Below are 25,128 nucleotides of genomic sequence, written 5' to 3'. Positions count from 1 at the left end.
TCTCTCTCTCTCTCTCTCTCCCCCAGCCCCAACTAACTTTCAACTTTCCAACTTCCAGTTCCGATTCAAACCCCTCAGGCTCTACCTCCTCCTTTGTCTGCTGTACAAAAGGTGTCACCTGGTCGTCTCGGTTACCTTCAGCAGGAGCCCCACACCCTCTGTGAGACACTCATGTACACACGTATCCCCCACTACATCACAGGGAGATTCCCCGCCTCTGGGTGAGTGCAAGCCACCTTGAGGTGCAGCAACCACTTGTGGTGAGAGACATCCTTGCTGAGGTGATCTGACAGGGCATTCCTCAAATCGGGAAGGTGACAAGCTTCCAGTTGCATGCCGTGGCCAATGCACAAATCCCAGAAGTGGAGGGCCTCTTGGCAGCTGACAAGCATGCTCCCTCTTGCCAATCCATGCAGAATTTCGGGGCTGGATTGTCTGTCAGGATTCTTACCACACTGCCCATCAGCTAAGGCAGGAAGATGTAGTGTGCCAACTGGACTGACCTGAACTCTTTGATGTTTACATGTAATGTCATTTCCTTCAGGGACCACATCCATTGGGTTGGGAGCAGTGGCATAAGCAGACTGGGACATTTGGGTAGGTCCCAGTTAGAATGGGTGGGCAATGACAAGACAGAGGAGCAGAAACCACTGGACCACCTCTCCCCCCTCCAGCACCCTGGGATTGACAGACATTCTGGACAGAAACCTTAGAAAAACAGGGGGGAGAAGAAAAGCGTACCCACTCGCACTATAGCTGGGAAGTGTGATTAGGGCTGGATGTGATCTATCTGGCACTCCTCTGGGGAGTGTGTGGGGGTATTGGGACTTGCCCAACTCCTGCAGAGAAGTGGGGTTGGACCCCAGGGACTTGTCCCACTCTACCCACCTGGCACTTCTGACAAACCAGTCACTGTGGTACAGGTAAATTACCGCGTCCAAGGTAAGCAGTGACCACTGACCTGCACTTGGTGAACACCCTCATGAGGATGAATGCAAACTGGTAGTAGCTGAGGCCCACCATAAATCACAGGAAGCCTCTGTGTCCTGGAAAGATTGCTATGTGGAACAATGGCTACGTCTACACGTGCAGCCAACATCGAAATAGTTTATTTCGATGAATAACGTCTACACGTCCTCCAGGGCCGGCAACGTCGATGTTCAACTTCGACGTTGCTCAGCCCAACATCGAAATAGGCGCAGCGAGGGAACGTCTACACGTCAAAGTAGCACACATCGAAATAGGGATGCCAGGCACAGCTGCAGACAGGGTCACAGGGCAGACTCAACAGCCAGCCGCTCCCTTAAAGGGCCCCTCCCAGACACAGTTGCACTAAACAACACAAGATACACAGAGCTGACAACTGGTTGCAGACCCTGTGCCTGCAGCATAGATCCCCAGCTGCCGCAGAAGCAGCCAGAAGCCCTGGGCTAAGGGCTGCTGCCCACGGTGACCATAGAGCCCCGCAGGGGCTGGAGAGAGAGCGTCTCTCAACCCCCCAGCTGATGGCTGCCATGGAGGACCCAGCAATTTCGACGTTGCGGGACGCGGATCGTCTACACGGTCCCTACTTCGACGTTGAACGTCGAAGTAGGGCGCTATTCCTATCTCCTCATGAGGTTAGCGACTTCGACGTCTCACCGCCTAACGTCGAAGTTAACTTCGAAATAGCGCCCGACGCATGTAGACGCGACGGGCGCTATTTCGAAGTTGGTGCCGCTACTTCGAAGTAGCGTGCACGTGTAGACGCAGCTAATACGTCCTTCAGCTCAAGAGCAGCATTTCAGTCTTCCGTATCCAGAGAAGGAATGATAGAGGCCAGGGAGACCATGAGGAACTTCAGCTTTTGCAGGTATTTGTTGAGGTCTCACAGGTCCAGATTAGACCAGATCCTACCTCTGGCCTTTGAGATAGGAAAAAAAAACCCCCAGGAACAGAACCCCCTTTTCCATTATTTGAGAGGAATTCTTTTCAACACCTCCAGCTGCAGCACCCCTTCTAGCTCCTGCAAAACAAGGCTCAGATATGAGAGGTTCCTAAGGAGGGAAACAGAAGAAGTGTCATGGGTGGTAGTGGTAAAGATTAACGGGAGGGTGTATTCTTGTGCCTCCATCTGAAAGACCCATTGGTCTGAAGTTAGCAGGATCATGGAGGGAGGAATTGAGAAGGGTGGTTGGAGAAAACTAGGAAAAATGGATGCTGGGAATAGCTGGTAGGCCATCCTCATTTCTCACAAATGATCATTTGACACCTTGTTTGTTGCAGCATGGGCCCAGCTGGACAGAGAACTGAGGAGAATGACATAGGCATCATTTATAGCCTTTGATTTTCTTGGATGGCATTTCTTGTTGTGCATGGCTTCCTGGACCTTAGGACTGCAAAGGTTTAAAATGATTATAGGTTGGAGAAGGGACATATAATCCCAAGGTTTTCAAGATCATATGGGAGTCCCTTAACCTTTGGAGCTTACTGTCCATTTCCTCCACAAACGGCACCTGTCTATCAAAAGCAAGGTCCTATATTGACTGTTGAGAATCAGTGAACAGGCCAGAAAGAAGCAGCCAAGAAGGCCATCATGTGGGGCCACTGAATTGGCTGTATCTGAAGATGTCTGGAGAGCCGCTCTCACCGCCATTGCGCCCTCATCCATGATGCAACAAAACTCCTTCCTGGATCCCTTGGAAAGTGATGCCTCGAACTTGGCCATGGCCTGACACATATTGTGGTCATAGCACCCTCAGAGGGCTTGGTTGTCAGCCGAAATAAATTCAACCTCTTGGAGTCTTTATTCTTAGGGTACCTCCAGGCTGGCCCTGCCTCTCCCTTTGGTTGAGAGCTTCAACAACCAGGGAATTGGGAGCCGGATGGGCATAGAGGTATTCATGATCTCCAGCTGGAATAATGTACTTTCATCTGCCCCTTCTTGAAATGGGGGATGGGGAAGAGTGAGGTTTGTCACAAGGAGCTTATGATTCTCGCAGGTGCTGTGGAGCAAAGGACATTGAAAAAGGAGTCCAATGGTTCCTCTAATTCCTCTGCTTGGAGTCTCAGGTTTGCTGAAACCCTCTTTTAGCAGCTCCTGATGAGCTCTGGCATCATCCTGTGGAACTGGGTGAGGGAGAGTCAAAATGGAATCATTTGGAGATGATGAGGTCAAAATTGGTCCCCTGGCTGCCACCACTTCCCCAGGTGGTCTACATCCTCATGGGTATGAAGGGTGGCCTCCTCTGAGAATTCCACCTCAGGGAGAGAGTACAATGCTGTGGCCGATGGCTTCTCTGAGGTCCCTGCCACTGAACAGATGGGTTGGGATGGCTCTGAGAACTCTCATAAGTGTGAGGGGTATCAGGCTGCTGGCCTCTAGGGCCATTACAGGGGTTGTGGAGCCAGAACTTGACCTGCCATCTATAACTGCTGCTTGGAGCCTGAGTCAGATGGCGATGGCCAGTGGCTCAATGATCTCAGTCATGCTTGACCTGGGACAAGTCCCTGGCATAGGAGACTAGTGGTGGTACTTGGCAGACTGGCAATGGTAAACCAGAAGTCTATACCTACACAGACAGAGTGTTACCAAGACGTGGAATGGAACCAAGACCTTGAGTGCACCCTGCAACCAGAAGATCCCCAGATCAGGAAAGGACTCTCCACGATTGCTGTCTTTGGGATGCCTGATGATAGACACTGGGACAGGTGCATGATCAACACCGAGGTGAGGGGGAAATAAAGGGTTGATGCCGCAGTTAATGCCAATGGGCATGTGTCTCCACAGGTCTATGGCCAGTCACTGTCCTGTGTCTGATTCTTCCACAGGCCAGTCTCCTCGGCAAGTTGGCTCAGCATGGGCAAGTGCAGGCTGGACATTCCCTGGGACGGGGAATTGTGCCGCAGAGGCAGGAACCTGGGCAGAGATGCCAAAATGTGTTTTCCTTTAGACCGGGAAGCTGCTAAGTCGGTGTGGGTGGCATTGATAGTGACAGGATGTCCTGTGCTGCCTGCAGGGCCTCAGGTGTCAACAGGACATCTACTAATGAAGGTCCTCACCACTGTCTGGTGTAGCAGGCCTGGCTTGTGGCAGGCTAGTCTGCCTTACTTGAGCTGGTGCTTGGCTCCCTAACAGAGGAGTCGAGCCATCCAATGCAAATCACTCTCATGGGTGGAAAGAAGGAACTGACGAAGGGGAAGTATACAGGCACCTTCTACCATGTCACAAGGCACCACTCCAGGGGTCACCAGAGCCATGCCCCTATGGATACTGCTCAGGGAAAAGCTTCCAGGATTGGTGCATGTAGCAAGCACACAGACCTACCGTGGAATAGACATGAGCAAGCAATCAAAGAACAAACTCTTGCTGACAACTGTGCTTCTAAAATAGACATTTTCTTCATTTATGAATTACTTAGTTTATAACAACAACAATCACTTTTAATTTGGAATTTCTTGGCAATTGGCATTAGGCCCAGGGCAAAGCCAGAAAAAACACAACTACACCTCAGAGAAGTACAATGCACCCACGCTTTACGCAAGGGTTCCATTCCCACACACCCTCGCATAACCCAAATATCGCGTAAGTCAGGAGAGGCTTTTCCCCCAGCGGAATGCACGTTCTGCAGCCGGGGAAGCAGCAGGAGCACCTGGAGCTCTTTTTGAAAGGTAAGTCCTGGGGTTGGGCGGGGGAGAGGGGTATTTAAGCCTGGTGGTGTGTTGGGGCTGTGGGAGAGGGACAAGAGGGCTAAGCCTGGGGATTAGGGCTGTAGCGGGTGGTTGGATGCAGGGTTGGGGGGGTTGAACCAGAGCCAGGAATAGAAGTGATGAGCCAAAGCCCTTCTTTGGTGGTTAGCCAGGCTGCAGGGGGTTGAACCGGGGCAGGAGGATGGAACCGGAGCTGCGTGCAGGGGGGTTGAACCAGAGTTGCACATGGGGGTAGGGGACTGAACCAGGGTGGTTAAGCTGAAGCTGGGCATGGAGTGTTTGAACCGGGGTGGGAGGATGGAACTGGGGCTGGGTGCAGGGAGTTTGAACGGGGCTGGGGTTTGAATCGGGGCCACTTGAGGATCATAAACCAGTGAGCGGTTTGAACCAGGGTAGTGGGTTGTTGAGCCGGAGCCACATGTGAGGGGAGGTGAGCCGGAGCCAGGTGCAGGAGGGGTTAGCTGGAGCCGGGTGCGGGAGTTGGGGTTAGCTGGACCCAGGAGTGGGTGGTGAGCAGGGCGGTTGAGCCAGGGATTTTGAGCAGGATTTTGAGTTGTGCTTAACTCGCGTTAATGTGAGTTAAGCGCAACTCAAAATCACGTATTTTGAGGGTTTACTGTAACATAGTGCACAGCTAGGAGTAAGAGAAACCTTGTACGCAATTTGGGTAGAAACTGTAGAGGACTGAGTGTATTTTATTTGCTGAGTGTTATTTTATTCCAATTAAATATAGTATAGCTAAGGCTTCTCTCCATATTGCACTTATACAGCTAAGAGAAGGCAAAAGAGACAAAATGGCAAACTGCACAGTTACTTTAAAATACAACCATATTGGTCTGAGTAAATTTATCTTTCAGACCTAATTTAAAAAAAATAATTATAGCTGCAATCTGCTTTGTAGAAATGAATTTGAATGTCTGCTGAGGTAATTTTCAGAGGAGTTGCTATAGTGATTGGCACAAGGTTCATTACCAAGGAAATGTGTGCAGACATACTCTGGCACGAGCTCTGTGCTGATGTCAGGAAAAAATAGCTACAGTATCATAGCATATTTGGGATCTGCACACTGACCAGGAACAGAAAGGCACCTTTTGTTTTCTGGTCAGTGTTAAAAACCAAGCGTGTAAGCCCTAAATTGAACTGACTTACACAGAGTCTACAGAGCCATAATGCTGTTAGTGATGGCTTTGAAATGAAATGCAGACTACTCCAGAAGTACCACTGACCTAATGTGACAACCCAAGTGGAAAAAGCAAAGCCAACCTAACTGTTTTTGTATTGTCTGACATGGTTTTCTGTAGCAATGGCACAGTGGAACATGACACCAACATTCTTAACATTGGAATAAAACAGTCATGGTTCTCACCAACCTCTGAGTGCTGCTCTTCAGGACCGCAAGAACAATTCCCCTCACCTTGCAACCAAGACATCATTCAATCCTGACTCATTTCCCCAAAGTTTAGTTACTCTCCATGGCACCGATCAGCGCCTGTCCCAAGCTAATGGTATCCAAGACTTTTCTAGGTGTGTTAACTGAGGATGAGATGTTTTTTTTGTGGGGGCACATAATGGCGTTAGAGAGAATAAATCATAAAAGTAATATAATATACCCAAATGAATAGCATAGGAGGCTTCAGTAAGCAAAATCCAAGAAAGTAAGAGAATATTGAGCTGTTATAATTAGTAACAGTTTCCAAATTGTGAACAGTCAACAAATGGTGCATGCAGAGTAGTTGCTAGTAGTCCTCGGGGAACTGGCCTGTTTACCTCCTTGTTCCTATCTACTTCTACAACTGTCCTGACTCTTCATTTAAAAAAACCAAAAAGGCTCAGAGCCACTGGATAAGGGGATGGACTGCACCCTCAGCAAGTTCACAGATGACACTAAGCTAGGGGGAGAGGTAGGTATGCTGGAGAATTCAGATAGGTCCAGAGTGACCTAGACCAGGGTCACCAACACTTGGCCCATGGGCCAGAATACAGCCTGTGGAGCCCTTTTCATCTGGCCTGCGGAACGGCAGTGACACCATTTTGAAAGCTGGCTGTGGGGTAAGTGGCTGACAACCTGTGGCTCCGGAGCCTCACGTGGCTCTTTAAGGAGCCATTTGCAGTTCTGGATGCTGCTACCGCTGACTCCTCCTCCAGCTCACTGCCCAGGTGTGCTAAAACAAGGGAACTCAATTTAACTGGTTTAACAGCCAGCAGGAGGGATCTGTCAGTTAGACTAATTAAATTGAATCCCATTATTTCAGTGTGGCAGGGCAGGGAGCCGCCCACACTCAATGTAGGGGAAACGAGTAAGAGGGCTGGGGGAAGCCATGCAGCCATGCTGAGGAGGAGGTGGTGGCCCTGTGAAGGTGCAGTCAGGGGCAGCAGCGGCAGTGTGCGGCGCTCCTATGTGAGTTAGGTTGCGGGGGCCAGTTTGGGGCTGTGAGGGATTAAGACTAGGGTGTGGTGGGGGACAGTTTGAAATACTTCTGTTACTTTTTTACAAATATGCAATATTAATTGAACAATGGTGCTTGCAAAATGTGCATGTGGAGAAAATTAGAACCACCCACATTATTGCAAAGTAACTTGTTTGCTATTTTATGCCCTTCAGCCTCGGGGGTGGGTGGAGGGGATGGTTTAGGTCTGAGAGGTGTTAAGCTTGGTGGTGGGATGGAGGGGGTGGGTTTGGGCTATTTTGTGTTCAGCCCCTGGAACATGTAAAAGATTGTCATGTCGCCTCCCCCGATGAAAAAAGTTTGGCTACCCCTGACCTAGACAAATTGGAAGATTGGGCCATGAGAAATCTGATGAGGTTTAACAAGGATAAGTGCAGAGTCCTGTACTTAGGACATAAGAAGCCGAAATACTGCTACAGGTTGGGGGGAATGACGTGACTGGCTAAGCAACAGTTCTGCAGAAAAGGACCCAGTCATTACAGTGGACAAGAACCTGGACATGAATCAACAATGTGCCCTTGCAGCCAAGAAGGCTAATGGCATATTGAACTGCATTAGTAGGAGTATTGCCAGCAGATCTAAAGAAGTGCTTATTCTCCTTTATTCGACACTGGTGAAGCCACATCTGGAATACTGTGTCCAGTTCTGGGCCCCTCATTCCAAAACTGATGTGGGCACATTGAAGAGAGTCTAGCGGAGGGCAACAAAGCATGACTTGAATACATCACTTATGAGGCGAGACTGAGGGACTGACAAACCCCTGACCGGGTTGATTTAGTTGGGATTGGTCCTGCTTATAGCAGGGGGTTAGACTTGATGACCTCCTGAGGTCTCTTCCAACCTTATGATTCTAAAAGTTGATGGATAAATAGAGGAAGAGCTAGCTTAACTGCCCTGCTACAGACTGCTGCTGTGAAAGAAGTCATGAAACAAGACCTATCCTCTGAGTTAGCAGCTGTTCATGGGATGGGCAATATGGGAAGAGAATGTGGGAGAAAGGAGGCAAGTGGTAGGCAGCTTCTTCGAGGAGAGTGAAGCACCATGCATTAAGGAAGCCTGGGACTGGACAGAAAGAGACCAGGTGGCAGGAAAGCATGTGCAAGGATGGTGAAGACATTGTCATTAAAACTACTCAGCATGTAAGCAAGTGCCACAAGAATGTGATACAACTGCACATGTGAGGGGAGGTAATCCCACGTGCTCATGGCAGAGAGGAAGTGTCTACTAATACTGATTTTTATTATTTGTATTTGGGTAGCACTCAGAAGCCAGGCTGCCATTGTGCAAGGTGCTTTATGAAGTTGTGATCCACACAATGAATGTTATTTGAGAAACTATGTCATCTACAAAAAAAGTTTTTGGTCTCTGTGGGAGCACGAGCACCTGGTGGCCGGGCCTCACTCGCAAGGCAGAATGACCATACACTCCATCTTGGAACGCTATCATACAACGGCGGGAAGGTCTGAAGTCAGGCCAGGAGAAAGAAATCAGAAAGTTGACAAGTAGTTGGAGAGTCCCCAAAGAGAACATCTTGGTTGTACAACATCAGAGGGTCCCGGGGGAGGTTCAGAAAAAGACCAAGGACAGAGGAAATCTTGTAACATGTTCTGACAGGCCAGGAGGATAGAAAGCCCAAATTAGGTAACAAACGCTTTAATTGGCCAGGTATCGAACCCCCAAGTAAGAAACAGTATAAAAGGTGATTTAGCAGGAATAAGGGTGTGGGCTCCTGGACACAAGGCGGAGGCTAAAAACTTCCAGTCCAGACAGCAGACCCCGGCCTGATCACCCGGACGTCACCACCACGAAAGGTCCCAACCAAGCCGTATCTCTGACTTGAAGGGCCGCTGTAATGTAGTTATTGGTGAGATGTGGGAGCATTGGATGTTATTGGTAAGTCACATGTAATTATATACAGTTATATGTAACCTAGTATTTAGCCTATGCCAAATAAATAACTATATATATATATATATATATATATATATATATAGTTAACAAGTGTTAAGTAATTGTAGTTACGAATAAATCACTATCGGTAAATACCACTAGCTGGTCTAGCTGGGTCTGTATAGAGAATTATTGGGACTTAGAACAGCCACAGGGCATTGTGGTGTTCACAATCGGAGTGTTATTGTTCCTGGTACTCATAATACTGTGGAAACCTAGGTTTTAAAGTGAATACACTGAATCACATATTGCTGCTACACTATATCAGGCTGCTATAAAGGTGGGGTGGTTGGTCCCGGGCCACCCGACTCCCCCCGCTGTATCACACCCCATGCGCACCCACGGCACATCGTCAGTCTCAAAGTTGGAGCTGCTTGTTCACTCGCAGTTCCAGACAGGTTACATGTTTCTTTTTGGCAGCTAAAATCCCTCCTCATTTACATGTAACACACTGTAGACTTTGGAACAACCAAGAATATTCATAAACAAATTTAAAAGCTATTTGTATTAGATCACTTTCTGAAAATAGAGCAGATCAAAACTAATTTGAGTCAAGTTTGGATATCTTGAGTTTCTTGAATGATCTCAAGGATCACTCTTTAAAAAAATTAACATAATTCCACATCTTTTGGATGGACCATTATTTTTCACCTTATCTAACAGCCCAGTATAAGAAGAATAAAAATATTACCACCTTCAGCAGGGGGCAATTCTGCAAGTTGAATTTCTTTATTTTCAAACTAAAACTGACATGCAGATTTTGTATAACACTATGCCAAGAAAATACACTAAGAGAGAGGGGTAATGGGAGGACAGAACATGAAGAAAGAAAGAGCATTGTTCTAGCCATGACATCTATTCAGCTGAAACATTTATTGTCTCCAAAATGGCAGAGGAGATAGCTGTGATGAAATCCAGTTGGCAATAAGAGCTCAATAGGGCTTCCAATGCACAGACCTACAAAGTTAATGGTGCATGAAGTACTTGGTTGAATTTCACCAGCATAATGATGGTAAGTCTTATGAACATGTGATAAATTCTTGAGGGAGGCTGCATATGAAACTGCTTGTTGCTGACACAGAATAGCAAACCACCACTTTCTGAGTAACTTCTAAGGATGACTAAAACCACTGGAGGACAGTGCAAGACACACCATCAAAAATGAATTTCCAAAGCAATAAAAAACCCTGCTAAGATAGCTTTAGACTGACCCTTTCCCTGACAGTGTCTAACAAGAATTTGTTCCTTCAGATCTGCAAGGTCTCTGCCATGACATGCTATGGTAAAGTCAGGGAACCAGCTGACACATTTAATCTTATAGAAAAGAAAAGGCTTAACTAAGAAACCCCACGATAAGTATTCCCCACATGCTGTGTCACAGGCTAGGTTTATCAACATGCTAACATTCATATATGTCCAAAAGTAAAGATGGGGATTGATTTTTTTTCCCTAAACACAATAATTGGAGTTACACTGGAATAATAACACACATTTTGTTCCCAATTTACTGGTCTGTGGATGAAATGAAGATATACATTTTCCAAAAATTATGCAAGTTCACAGACACAAATCTCCACATCAGCTTGCAAAACAAAGTCTTCACAAATTATCTCCTTTGTACACACACTGGACACAGATACTACGACTTCATCTATTCTTATGAGGGAAGATCGAATGCTTAGGTTCGATCCTCTGGGGCGCTGTTTCACGCATGTGTGAAATGGAACCTTAAGGGGCCGATATCGACCCCTTAATTCCTTGCAAGACGCAAGGATTTAGGAATGTTGACAGATGGAGTGCTCCTCTTGACATTCTGCAGTGAGGACAGGGGCCAGTGTCGATGGCTGCAACATTGATTTCAGGTACGCAACTGGCATCTCTAAAATTGCATAGCAGCTGTTGACATTCCCGGTAAGTGTAGATGTAGTCTATAAATGACATTAAAGCCCTTTGTCTGATCAGATCTTATGAATAAGGCTGTCTGAAAAATAGAGAGCAAACAATTTATTGACCTCCCCATGCTCCCGTCCTTCTGGGATCTGGCTGCAATAGAGCTGAGACCAGAGCCACCTTGGCTTTGTTTCTGCAAAACCAAACCTGGGCAGATGAGAATGTACATAACCCAGAACTGTCTGCCATCTACTTCAAAACAACCCGAGATTCTTTTATTGTTATTGTTGCCATTATTGATGCTGGCTGATGCACAATTTCAAGAAGAACTTTTTCTAAACAATTGTGAATGTATGCACGTTTTACATGCCTCAAAGTGCACACAAAGTATTTCTTGGAGCAAATGTAACATTTTTAAAGCTGATGTAGTGGGATTTTTCTAACCTCCAGGACTGATGCCAACAAAACTGAGATAAGCATCCTCTGGGTAATGTCACAGTAATTCTGTTTTATGTATGCAGTGAAGTAAATGGAACTGATTTTCGGTGTATTAAAACAAGCTGTGAACAAAACTATAATGTAAACAAGTACTGTCTGCATCCTCATAGCTTTTATTAACTCGGCAAGGCTCCTATTCCTGAGGCTTCATGCCATTACTGGAAAGTCAACAGGCATGTTTGAGAAAACTGTTACAGTTTGCAGAGTATACTAACAAAAAATCTAAAGACAATGCAATACTCTCTTCTTGGTTTTATGTGTAGAGCGGAAGGTGAAGGAGAAGGACAAGTGTTTATTATGTTTGTTTTATTCTTATTCTATTCAAGCCCTGCCCAGCTGCCTTTCTCACCTCCAACTTTTCTACACAAGTACTTCCAGGCAACCACTACCAGCAGCAAGTCTGAAAAAGCAAATCATCAGAATGAAAGAATTTTCCATAAAACTTCAAACCTCTACGATTGGCCTGGATGGGAAACTAGGTTGAACTATTAGACAGGCAGTAAAAGTAAATTCAGTACTTACATATAATTAGGATTTTCTACATCACTGTATTGTCTAACAAAGCTCCAGTTTCCATTTTTTAAAAACATCTTTTGTGTGCATAAAGAAGCTTATTAAATGGAGGACTAGTTACAACTATTGTTACTGAAAGTAGGGGTGTGAGAGAGCATACGTATATCAGAGACTATACGTGTGAGCAAGCCATTTTCCTCTAATCCATCTCAAAGGAAGGGTCTAGATTGTACATTGTTTTGAGTAAGGGCCTGTCATTTTTATTTAGCTGCAAAGCTATATATACTCACCCGTATTTTGTATAAATAAAAGCAGCATCTTCTACTACACAGCAGCACGAGTGAATACCTGACAAGAAGCTAGAACAACAAACAATTTGTAAACAACCTGGAGGATAACAGGATGATAAGGATAGCCAGGACAGATTTGTCAAGAGTAGATCATGTCTACTAATTTCTTTCTGTGACATTATTACTGGCCTTGTGGGTGGGGGAACCAGTAGACATGACATATTTTCATTTTAGTAAGGTTTCATCCCATAGGACAGTTTCAAAAGCAAACTAAGGAAATACGATTCAGCTAAAATAAGAGTACACTCATCTCTCGCTATACGATCACATCTGGTTCCCAACTTTCTTCTCGTTGGCGAAAACTCCTGAGAGGGACATTAAATTACCATTAAAATACATGTAAAAGTGTCTGATTGGTTCCTAACGCTTCAAACTCAGCGAAGGAGTGGCACCAGGTGGTGCTGCTTTGGAAAGGTAAGTGAACCTGGGCTGGGGGGCTGGGATGTTGTAGAGGGTTAAAGGCTGGGGGCAGTTTGGGGCCATGAGTGGGAAGAAGGGTTAAAACCTGCAGGTGGCTCCTGTGGAGGAGGTGGTGACTTGTTCCTCCCCACTGCAGCAGAGGTATCTGGGGGTGGTGGGATGCAGCAGGCAGGGAGGTTCGGAAGGGGACAGGGTGGGTGTTGGGAGAGGGCTGGGTGGGGCGTTCTGCGGGGAGCTGTGGCCTGGGGAAATGTTGGGTGGGGAGGGGTGGGGCAGAGGGTGCCTCTGGAGTTGCCACTGGGGAGTGTTGGGATTGGGCTGGGCAGGGCAGAGGGTGCCTCTGGAGTTGCCACTGGGGAGTGTTGGGATTGGGCTGGGCAGGGCTGCGGGTCTCCCTGCGCCCAGCCACGGACCCCACGGTGGGCTTAGCTCTGGCCACAGGGCTGCGGGTCTACCTGCACCCCGGCCAGGGACCACACAGCTGGCTCGTATGAGCAGGGGAATTTCACTCAGATAGTGAACAGTGGTAAGTATATGCATCCCTTGTTTTAGTGTGTACTCGTAAGTAAAGTACTCGTTAAACAAGGGATGAGTGTACATCTATACTATGCAGGAGACTGATCCAGTCAGGATGGATCTTGTGGGGTTTGATTTCCCGTGACTAGTGGGGACACGCAAAATCGAATTATCTGCTGACCCTTGTACTCCTCATTCTTGTGAGGAGTAAGGGAGGTCGATGGGAGTTTCTTCTGCCAATGTCCCTCAGTGAGGATGGCCAGATAAGTTGATCATAGATATGTCGATTCCAGCTATGGAACTGCATATCTATGATTGACTATAAGGTCTAGTGTAGACCTGGCATTAGTGTCAGGAGGGTGCACAACTGTTTGAAAGACTATTCTCAAAACCAGTAATTACCAAGTTTGCCATCATTCTGGGAGGACATAACTAGTGGAGTCCTGAAGGGATCTGGTATCATGCAACATTTTAACTGGATAATGGAGTGGAGATTAAAATATCTGCAGATGCCACCAAGCTGGAATGGCTTGCAAGTCATTTGGCACAAAGAATAAGAATTCAAAATTACTTTCAACAACTGACAAAATGATCTGATATCAACAAGATGAAATTCAATAAAGACAAATGCAAAGTACTTGACTTAAGAAGGAAAGAAAAAAAATCAAATGCCCTACCAACCCCATGGGGAATAATTGACTAAGTCCCACTGAAAAGGCTCTGGGGGTTACACTGGTTCACAGCTTTGAAAAAGACTAATATCACTCTGAAGTTTGTTTATAGCAATGTCGTATGTAACACACATGAGGTGTCCAGAAGAGAGCAATGATGATGAAACATTTAGAAAACCTTTCCTATTAGTAAAGATTAAAAATCTTGGGCAGGTTCAGTCTTAAGGAAAAAAAAAAGACAAGAGGGACACCTGAGAACAGTCTTCAAATATGGCAAGGACTGTTATAAATAAGACAACAATCAATTGCTTCCATGCCACTGAAGGAGGGACAGAAAGCAATGGGCTTAATACGCAGAAAGGGAGATTTAGGTTAAGTGTTAGGAAAAGCTCTCTCACCTTCTGCACTGTTGAAGAAGTCCACTTTTTAATACTACCGTACAAACAACAAAGTCAGTATTTAAACGTTATATCAAGTCATCTTAATGTTCATAATTGGCTGTTAGAATATTTCTACAGCTTTAGAAGATCTTCTGGTGGCCTGAGCTAAGGTCAGAGCTGAGTCCTGGATTTCCCATCAAAGTTGGGCTACCTCTGAAGTCCATATTTTTGCAGGGGGAGGGGCAGCATTAATCCATGCAGCAGCCAGAAAGCTGTGGGATGGAAAGGACCAACATTTGTCTAACAGACAGACAAGTTTGAGGGGCTTCATATTTATGAATAATACAAAAGATGAAACTGCTGAGCAAAATACAGGTACAAACCACATGCCCTGCCTCTTCCCCTTGTGGCCCATACTGAAAAAAAAACAGTAGTGGTATTCTACCTTTTTGTGGCTACAACTCTAACTCTCTCAACTTTGATACCCCCATAGTAGACTGTGCATTTCTTTCTTTAGTTAAGCACTGGAAAAAACTGCCCAGAGAGGCTATAGGCGATCCATCAATTAAGGTTTTTAATAACAGATAAACACCTGTTGGGAATGGTCTAGTTATTAGATAGTCCTGCCTTGAGTGCAGAGGACTGGACTAAATGACCTATTGAGGTCCCTTTCAATCCAATACATCTATGATTCTATAATATTATTGCCATCTTCCTTTCTTGCATTTGAGAGTCACTTTAAAATAGTCACTGTGGTTATATGATATTGTTTTAATTAGGGCTCAGAGTCAAACCTCTACGCAGCGTGCAGCACAAGTTCATAACTCAATGCTACCATGTTTCAGCCTGTCTGCAGACTCAGGTGCACGCTGCTCCACTGATTTACATCTGATTTATATGCTGAACAATCTCTTTGCCACCTAAGGAGCTAGAGCTTTAATTTTTTAAAATTGAAATGTCGTGTGACAAAGCCCCAGGCTTGCCCGCTGTGTCCCCTGCTCTGCCTCCTGCTCTCACAGAGGCTTGGGTCACAGCATCACTGAGCTATTCTCATCGTTGGCTAGCCCAAAATACAGTCATTAGTGGAGGACACTCTCTCTGCTCTCCCCTCGACTAGCCTTAGCAGTCTCCAGTCTCCTCCTGCCTTCTAGGGCTGCCCTGGGGCATGGGGTGGTCTGGGGGGAACCCGTACCACCCACATGTAGCGGGTTCTGGCCCAGGGGCCCTAAGCAGCTGCAGGAGCTCCCCTCCCTGGGCCCTCCTGGTGCAGCAAACTGCCTCTTTGAGCCACTTCCACCAGACACTTTTCCCCAATACAATCCCTCAGGTAACTGCAGCCCTCTTTTCTTGGGATCCTCCCTCCACAGCCCTTGTTCATCCTCTGCCCCCCGCGCCCCTGCCCGCTTACTTGAAGGAAATCCTTTTGAAGGGCTCCACAGGCCTTAATTAGCCACAGGTGGTAAATTGGCAGCAGGTACTAGTTCAGCCTGTTGCTGCTATATGACTTCCTCTGGGCAGCATCCGCTGGCTCCCTCGAGACTCTTCAGGAGCAGTGGGCGCTGTCTGGGGCTCTCTGCTCGGTATACCCCTCTGTCTCCCTTATTTTCATCCTTTGACCCCCCTCCACCCATTCCTGTTTTCTCTTTAGTTGTCCCCTGTGTTCACTTGAGGACCATGCTGTTTTAATGGATCCCCCTGCTTCAGGGGGATCTTTTAGCTGTGGCCTCCAATAGGCTAGACAACTCCAGATAAGCTGTAGTCTTTGGGAAACAAACGCACACACCCAACTGCCAAGGTATCTCCCTTCCACAAAGCTGCTGTAGCCAGCTGTGGGCTGGGGTCTATCGCAGTAGACACCAGAGCACAAAATACAACAGCAAGAGAACAGTACTGATTTGCTGAATAGCTGCCAACAGTAACTATTTAACACTCAAATTGTACAGGAACTTGGGGAGAAAATATGTGACTTCTAAAGCTGACAACTGTTCTTCGGCTTAATTTAGTTCTATGGCTACCACGTTTCTGATCCACTTGACAAATTGGTGAGAATGAGCGAACATTGAACATGTGGCTGTGGATGAGAAGGCAGGTGAGAAGATGCAGGAGGGCTGGAGGAGCAGAATGTGATGGGATAAATTAGGAAAACGAACTAGGACTGGAAGTTTTTGTGTTGGGAGAAGTGAGGGATGAGGGAGAACACAGAAAGAGGTACAGGAGAGAATAAGTGGTAAGCAGAAGAAATAGAGAAAAAAAGTAGTCTGACTGTAACAGGATGGCTTGTCCCTGGGCTACAGAACCTTGAACTAAGCCAGCCCTGACTACAAGATAAATCTCACCTTGGCTGAAGTGGGTAATCCACGATAAAGGTCAGCAGGAAGCTGACAGGGTAGGATGTGTGTACCTGACTTGCCTGAGACTGCCAGAGGCAGGAAAACTCGCGGTAAGGTTAGGAAAGCCAAGGAATAGAAAACTGTCCTGAGTGGGAACTTTAGATAAAACTTTGTGTTTGTTTTGAACTTCTGGATTTTGGTGTTTGAAGAGGTCTGTTGCCTGCACGGTGAAGAAGAAATTAAAGGACTTTGGACTGAGAAGGCAGTTGGAACTTTGACTGTTGAAAAGGGGCCCTGCTGAGAGGGGGAGACAGAGACAGTGGTTTATGCTAACACTTTAACCTCACATGAGCCATGTCTACACGAGCCCCAAACTTTGAAATGGCCATGCAAATGGCCATTTCAAAGTTTGGGGCTAGTGTAGACGTAGCCATGATGTCATTGTCTATTACAGGCAAGAAAAGAGAGGAATGAGTTGAGAAAAGCAAAGGAAGGGGATGAAGACAAATAAAAGTATGGCAGACATAGTAAGTTACATTTTGCAAAAAACAGGAAATAAAACTGTCATTGACAATATATTGAAATGAAATCTACTACCACTGTTCTATTCCTCTAGGTTAGCATTTTCAAAATAGTTTGAGAGAATTAGGTGCTCAGTTCCTAAGGAAAGTCAATGAAAATTGGACATTTAACTTCCCTGGGCAAGTTTTGTTTTGGATACTTTCAAAAAAGTGCATCTTTCTCCCTGGCTAGAGACTCACTAGGCAAATGGCAGCTGAATATGGTTTTCAGTCCTACACAAATATATCATTTTTCAGAAAAAGCAAAAGCAACATTAGCTTGGTTTATGCTATTTGGTTTTCTCGTCTCTATATTTTGTTTGCAAGTGGCTTATGAGATGTATATTATGTTTTATAAAAACCACAGAGACTCTTATTTCTGACATTTTATTGCTTATTTTAAAATTGAATGCTGTAATTAATCCATGACATGGACTAAGAAGCTTTTAATATTTAAAAATTGCAAATATTGGAAAGGAAAACTGACTCATGTTACCAAATGGCTAACATTTTGAGATTTAAAAAAAAAAAATCAGATCTTGGACATGCAAATTACTACTCTTTATAAGGAAATACAACAGATATTTGCTATTGTGACTCCATAATAAATTCCATCCCAGTATTGTTTATACTACCCAAGGGAGCCAGTATGGTGAGTGCTGTGAATTATTTCTTGGAACCATAAATGTCTGTGATAAATCTAAGTGTGTCACTCTAATTATGTCTGAATTAGTATAGATTCCCCAGTCCCACTTATTCCCTATTTATTTTTTTCATGTTTCCATTAAAAAGATCAAATGAAAAAAAAACCTGTATTAAAGTTAGAATTGGAGTTTGACTTGCTTTTATGGTCCTAAGCTCCAGGGTGAACTCTGCCTATTTCACCTTGCTGGTCAACTCAGAACTCTACCACCACCAAAAAATAAACAGCCAATTTGATAAGTCCCTAAAGTCTAGTTTCCTCATAGTTCAACTCTAAGGGTGTAACTGATAAAAATTTCCCTTGCAATATTGTTAGTTTAAAAAATGCACAATTGCTCGGGAGTATTGGCAAATGAAATATAATACTTTTTTGTTTTGTTTTTTTTTTGGACAGGAGGGATTCTTTGGGCCCTGTGTGCCACTATACAAAAACAATGAAAGTTCTCTAGTTGCAGTGGGAGAATTCCTCCAAGCCAGGCACTGCAAAGGACACAAAGTCCCACTTGGGCAGGAGTGCTAAGAGTGGGAGGGGCATACCAGCAGTGGGATGTGGTCAAGTCACAGCACAAATCACTATGGCCACTCTAGGCAGCTTCAAGTTGCGAAGACTATGCAGGTTGCCATGACTTCAAATAGCTCCCCAAATGGCTACCTTATAATCAGTAGATCCTAATACTATTGTTTCACGACAGACATGCAGGTGCTGAACAAGCCTCTTTGTGCTGCTGTGCAAATGAATCTTAGCCCAAGACCTGTATCACAACCCCTATAGCTCAATACAATAGATTTCTGACATGCACAATCTCAACTTGCGCTTAACTTGCGTTAACTTAAGTTGAAATCCTGGTGTCCCCAGGAGCTGGCAGGAGCACAGCTCCTCCACCGGCTGCCTGCTCCAGCCCCTGGCTCCCCCACGTGGGGGAAGTCGGGGAGAAGCTACTCTGCAGTGGCTGTCTGCCTGCCTGGATCCCCCAGCTGGGGTAAACTGGGAGGGCAGAGAGCTGCAGCAGCACATTTTCTCCCTGGCTTCCCCCAGCTGGGGAAAGTCAGGTGGGCAGACAGCCACGCTGCTGCAGCCTCTGCCCAGCTCCCTGCCACTGTGGGAATCAGGAAACTGACCAGTGCACCAGCAGAGGAGAGCCAGGCTGGTGTGCTGGTCAGGTTCCTTGCTCCCACAAGCCCAGGGGGGCCGGGAGCCAGGCTGCCGCGTGTAACTTTGGAGTCTACTGTACAACTCAAATTTAAACAAACAGGTCTTCCAATTGACCTTAATGGCTTTGACACCTGGAATGCAACGACCCATTTCTTTTGTCCTTCTAATGCACAGGTTCCATCCAGACTAAAAGCGATTCTCTGATTGCACAGCTAGAGAAGACCATGTGATTTTTTGCAACAGCTCAAATAATCACACAAACATGCTAATTACTGTTACTTTTAATAAAATCACCAAGTAGTGCTGAGTCATGTCAAGCATTTCCCAACACATCAGAAGAATTTTACCTCAGTTACCTCATTAGAATAACTCAGTACAGATAGACTTTGTGGAGCCAGCCTGCACACTGTCCTGAAATGCCAACTGTAAACCTCCACAGCACCATTTCTGTATCTTTGCCTCAAAACATCTATGCACAAAAGGATTCCAGGTCAAAGTTAACCATATTAGTAATACAGTAATTTAATATGCAATACTTCTAGAGGCAGATTTAACCAAGGACTCATCTAAAGATTGCTTTCTCTCTTCCAATTAACTGGACTGAAGTTTCTTATATTGCACTATGAGTGGCAACTATTTTCCACTCCCTTTTAAAATTAAATTTAATTTTTATTAAGAGCTGGTCTTCCTGACAGATATTTTGTTTTAGTTTCAGGTCTAGTTTGTTCTTCCTGCTGCTTCCAACAATTTTTAATTTTGCAACATAAGTCACGGTTGCACAAACACAAGAACATTAATAAGCAATCAGATGCTTTTTAACTTGCTGTTTCCATTTCGTTAACATAAGAAAGGTTACACCATCAAGTGCGTCGACACCAAAGCAAGTACTACATCAGCTTAAGTTTGTCACTTCCCTGTCATCAGAACTATAAAATAAATCTCAGCTACACTGAAGAAGGCAATAAAAACTCTGGGAAGCCAGGAATCAAGGGAAGGGTTGCTATTTTTATCAGCACTGAGTTTCAACTACTGATTTTCAGATGTTCACCTCATCTGATGAAGCGGGTCTTTGCCCATGAAAGCTTATGCTTCAAAATATCTGTTAGTCTATAAGGTGCCACAGGACTTCTTGTGTTCTCACCCCTAATGCTGTGTCTACACTAGCCCAAAACTTCGAAATGGCCATTTACTCATGAAGTGCTGAAATATATACTCAGAACCTCATTAGAATGCCGGCAGCCATCTGGATGGGCCACGCGGCGGCAAGCTGCATCAATTTCGAAGTGCCGCGGCTGCCGGCATTCTAATGAGGCGCTGAATAGGTATTTCAGCATTTCACTAGTAAACTTCAAAATAGCCATTTGCATGGCCATTTCAAAGTTTTGGGCTAGTGTAGATGTAGTCATTGTGTTCCTTTGTGAATGCACACCCATATGTGCACTTTTGGCCCAAAAGAACTGTCCAAGGCTGTGCCTCTACCCTGAACAGAGTCTGTGAGCATATGTCAGAAACTGAGATATACAAAAGAGCTCAAGGGCATGAATACAATAAATAAATAAAAAAATCATTATAATGATAAAAGCTTTCTATTAAGCAGTCTTATTCTAGCTTTTCAAATTATAACAGGTGTGTGTTTTGGGAGAACTACACTGTACTATTAACAGTAAATGAGCCTCATTCCCTCTAACGTGCTTATATTGTGGGCGTGTGCACGCACGCATGCATACGCGCACACGCACACACACACACGCGCGCACGCACTACAAGCAACTCTAAAAACATAACCAGAATACAGCCAGAATTTTATTTGAAATCAGAAAGAAAAAAAAGGGGGAAACATCCAATTAACCACATCTGGGTATACTCACTATTTAGTTGAGTCTGATAGCTGATACTCCCGTCGTCTATCATAACACTCTTGGATCCCAGGGTCATTCCATAAACTCTTTATTGCATCTACGTAGGGATTCTCAAATGCTGATACTTTCTCTATATCAACTTCTCGAACTAACTGTGCGTGGGCCTAATTCAAAACAAACAAAACAATAACTTTCACCCTGATTTCTGTTTGTTGATACCTCATAAACAGTGCAGTTAAACTGTAAAAACCTTTACACACAGGTTATTCCATTATTTTATATCCAATATGAAAGATTAGACAGATCTATTGTGTTTGGCTTTGAGAGACTTTGAACATAGCTCCTTGCTACCTTGGGAAATACTAGATGAATATTAGACAAAGATGATCTTGGGAGCTGCGCAAGGAGCCCTGGCACTTGAGAGTTACTGTGTGGAGGGCTGCAGAAGAGAGCTGCAAGTGTTACCAAGGAATGAGATGGGAAAAAAGTCTTCATAAACACAGAAATTTCTGTATATTGGATGTGGATCAAAATATTTGGTTTCATGCTCATAGACACCGGCAAAAAAGCATCCTATTTGATGCATCTAGCAAGCAGTCGAATGTGTGCTACCTGGACAACCTACATCAAGGATAGGCCTGTGCCAGACCAAGTAATATACATTCATATGAAGATGAGCATTTTATAAGTATCTCCATTCAAAAAAAAGTTGGTAGTTGGGGGAGGGAAGAAATGTTGAACTGGGTAGGGAAGAGGTGATACCTCAGAGTAAATGGTGAACGAGTGGGTACAGATAGGATTGACGTGTGAGCTGAGGGAGAACGGTGACTAAGAAAGCACCTACCCTGAAAAAAGAAAGTGGTTTGGAATGTGGTGGTTGTTTCTTTTAACCACATGTCAGTTAGCACTTGGTAACATGCAATAAAATCATAGAGGGACAAGGTAGTTATTGTTTTAACTGAGGTTATCTGGCCAAGGTAAACACCATTAAAACTGCACTGGTAAACTGTATTATGACAATAAGTATTTTGTCCACACTCAGATTTTAACACTTGATAGTGAGCACCTAGTAAAAATCCAAACTTTTCCCCCGAAGGAAGACAAGGTTTTAAGGGGCTGTCCACACAAAAACTGAAATAATTAAATTCATTGTAATACACACCTTTATTGATTCTGATGCAAACTTCTGGGTGGACACCTTTACTGCAGAGTAAGTGTGTCTAAATTAAGTGAATAAACTGCTACAATTTGCAGATTAAAATAAATTCAGTTAATCAAATTTTTGAAGCAAGCTTCTGTTTTCATTTTTATCTTACGGTTTTTCCAGGTGCAATCTTACTGCATATAAAAGTAAGATTTAAAAAAAAAAAAAAAAAAAAAAGAATAACCATCTTACAAACTCAAATAGATTTAGACACTGGGGGAGTGGGGGAGAAGTATTTTCCTTTCAGTGTTCAAAAATGTACCCTTTATAGGGGATCTTGATGCTACAAGAAAACCTGGCTAAAATGACCACTGAAGAAAGGAGAACAAATTAAGTACAGGTTGAACCTCTCTAATTTGGTACTCTCTCGTCCTGCAATATCCGTAATCTGACACAATTTTAGTTATCTGGATGACCACTTATCATGGGTGTGGCCACATTTCCTATGGTCCCCTAAAGTTTGTTTACAAGTCACCAGTCCTGGCTTTCAGTGTTTTCTGTGCTGTTATTTAATTTACTCCTAAATGTCTTCTAGGAGCCCTGTAAGCAGTAGAAGTGTTGGTAATGCTGGTAGAGAATACATGACCTCCCACGGTCTGGCAAATTCTCTCAGTCAGAACCAGTCAGGACCCAAGGGTACTGGATGAGAGAGGCTCACTATGTATTTAGGAACGTTCTCTTAAATACAGGGCAAACAATATTATACTGTAAGCTCTGGAGAGTCTTTAAAGCACTCTTTCAAAAAGATAGTTGCCTACTGGAAGTGGTCTTCAGGGTAGATTTCAACATTTTAAATATGATTAAAACATGCTAGCAAGGAACTACAAAAAACATAGCAGAATGACTTAAGTTATTATCAGTAAAAAATTCTGTACGTTAGAACTTAAAAAGTGTAGTTCCAGGAATCAAGACAAGATAATATGTAAGACACAAGCAATTCTGTTCCAAAGTCTTGTTTATATTCCAGGCATGCAGATATGTTCCTGTCTCTTATTTAAATATCTCACCAAGCTTAGTATATCGTGACAAAATTGTTTCTGTAATTTTTGGAAATGTATCTCTGCTTTCATACTAATTTAACTTAGAACTCCTAGGAGAAAGGAATCTCCTAGGATAGTTAGAACAGAATATCATCTGTCCAAGCAGAAAGCACACTCTGATTTCTGTTTGGAAATAAGCATATATTTAATTTAAATAAAATGTTTTATTTTCTTTCAAATTGTTTTTGTTAATGTCTAAAATTTATATACCATGCAGCCAGCAAAAAATAAATATTGTCAGTTACGCTATATCCTGAGTAAAAACCTATTCTTAAATTAACTATATTATTGTCAGCATTAACATCCATGAGGATGAAGTAAAGAGAGAGTATGTTTTTCTAGAATGCAAAGGCAACCATATGGCTGAAGAAGAAAATTCAAAACACCCGGAAGAAGAAATTATACCAGTGTGTTAAGGAACATATTTAATACATAAAATAGTCAATTAATATAAAATAAGCTTAATAAAGAACAAGTTATTTTCACTTTTTTCAATTAACAGCATATGTTTTGAGGATATTACAGGGTGTAGATTAATATACACTAATTATGATGTTTGGCATTCAAAAGCAAATAATATTATGGCAAAAGATACAATATTGTATTTTATCAGGACCCATGATCTGCAAGCTCCAAAGACTGCCTTCTGGCATATTGTATTCATCTTTCCCCACAATAGGCATTTGGCACAAATTAAAGAGGTCTTTTAAATACAGCCAATAAATAACAAGAGACAGCATTCTACTAAATATGTACCCTCGCTCTTGTGAAACAGTACAGACATGTTTCTAGAACAAATTCTTCAATCAGTCCAATAGGGTGTGAAGCATCAGCAAGAGTTGTCAGATGAGCTAGTCAGAAACAGTGCAACAGAATATACATAAAAAGGACCCTCAACATATTATCCAGTAATTGGACGTCCTACCACATCTATGTCTGTCAGTGAAAATGCTCCTACTAGCTCTTGAAGTGGTGGTTCTCACCCCAAAAGCCTTGAGACAGCCAATGACAGTCCAGGCATAATTATGCCAAGTAATCAACATAATTTTGTGATAGAATTGTGAATTCCTTACACAGCCAGAACTTGCATTAAAATCAACAGTATTTTTAGTGTACAATGAAATGCAGACTTGGACACCAAGACTCATCACGCTTGTAGCTAACTGTGCATTTTGGAAGTGTAGGGTGGGATTTGGAGGGTTTTCTTCCCCTACCAAAATGTTACTCAAGGGAAAGCAGCCCTTGAAAACACTGAAATAATTTCTTCTATCTAAAGGAAGGGAGATACTCTTTTTTTGTTTCCATGTTCTAAAACACCAGTTTCCTCTTTCTTTATCCTAAGCTGTCACCTACAATAATAATGTGTTTCAGCTTTGAGTGCTAGAATACTACTACTATTGTCTAACTACTACTCATACTAATACAACAAATAGTACTACCAACTATTGTCCTTAGAATTAGCTAACATTTGAAAGACATTAACACTGGCGTTTTGAAGGCTCCCCCCAGTGAAATGCAAACGGTTATAACAATTTTATTCAAAAGACGAAACAAGTGATAGTGGCATGAAAAACAAACTGCAAGACTCCTTTTCATTCCCCACCAAACCCACATATGATAACTGTGCAGGACAGTTAAGTTCTGCTGAATCTGGGTCTGATTATATAACTCCTCTATGCACTGAATGATCCAAATTGACAAAAAGTAATCTTGACTTCATGGGATGATTCATTTAAGTGTAACTTAATGAGGCACAATGTTCTTTTTCAATTAAAATCCTCCTGATATCATTGACATCCTATCTGCATACATACCAATAAGTGTAGGACTGGAATGGACGTCTGTAAGTCACATAGTCCACTCTCCAGTACTTGACAGGTGTTTGTCTAACCTGTTCTCAAAAACCTCCAGTGACAGAGATTCCACAATATCCTTAGGCAATTTGTTCCAAGCTTA

General features: G+C 43.9%; 1 protein-coding gene across 1 annotated transcript in view; it reads right to left on the bottom strand.

The window, feature by feature from the left end:
• The window catches only part of LOC142013404 (guanine nucleotide-binding protein G(q) subunit alpha), a 204,610-nt gene that overhangs the window by 46,403 nt on the left and 133,079 nt on the right, over positions 1-25,128 (bottom strand). The window contains exon 3 of the mRNA XM_074994737.1: positions 20,938-21,092. Within this exon, the coding sequence (XP_074850838.1) occupies positions 20,938-21,092 (155 nt within the window). The remainder of the gene's footprint in view (positions 1-20,937; positions 21,093-25,128) is intronic.

Source organism: Carettochelys insculpta, chromosome 5 (assembly GCF_033958435.1).
Source record: "Carettochelys insculpta isolate YL-2023 chromosome 5, ASM3395843v1, whole genome shotgun sequence".
Classification (NCBI taxonomy): Eukaryota; Metazoa; Chordata; order Testudines; family Carettochelyidae; genus Carettochelys; species Carettochelys insculpta.
This window is presented reverse-complemented; position numbering and strand designations above follow the sequence as displayed.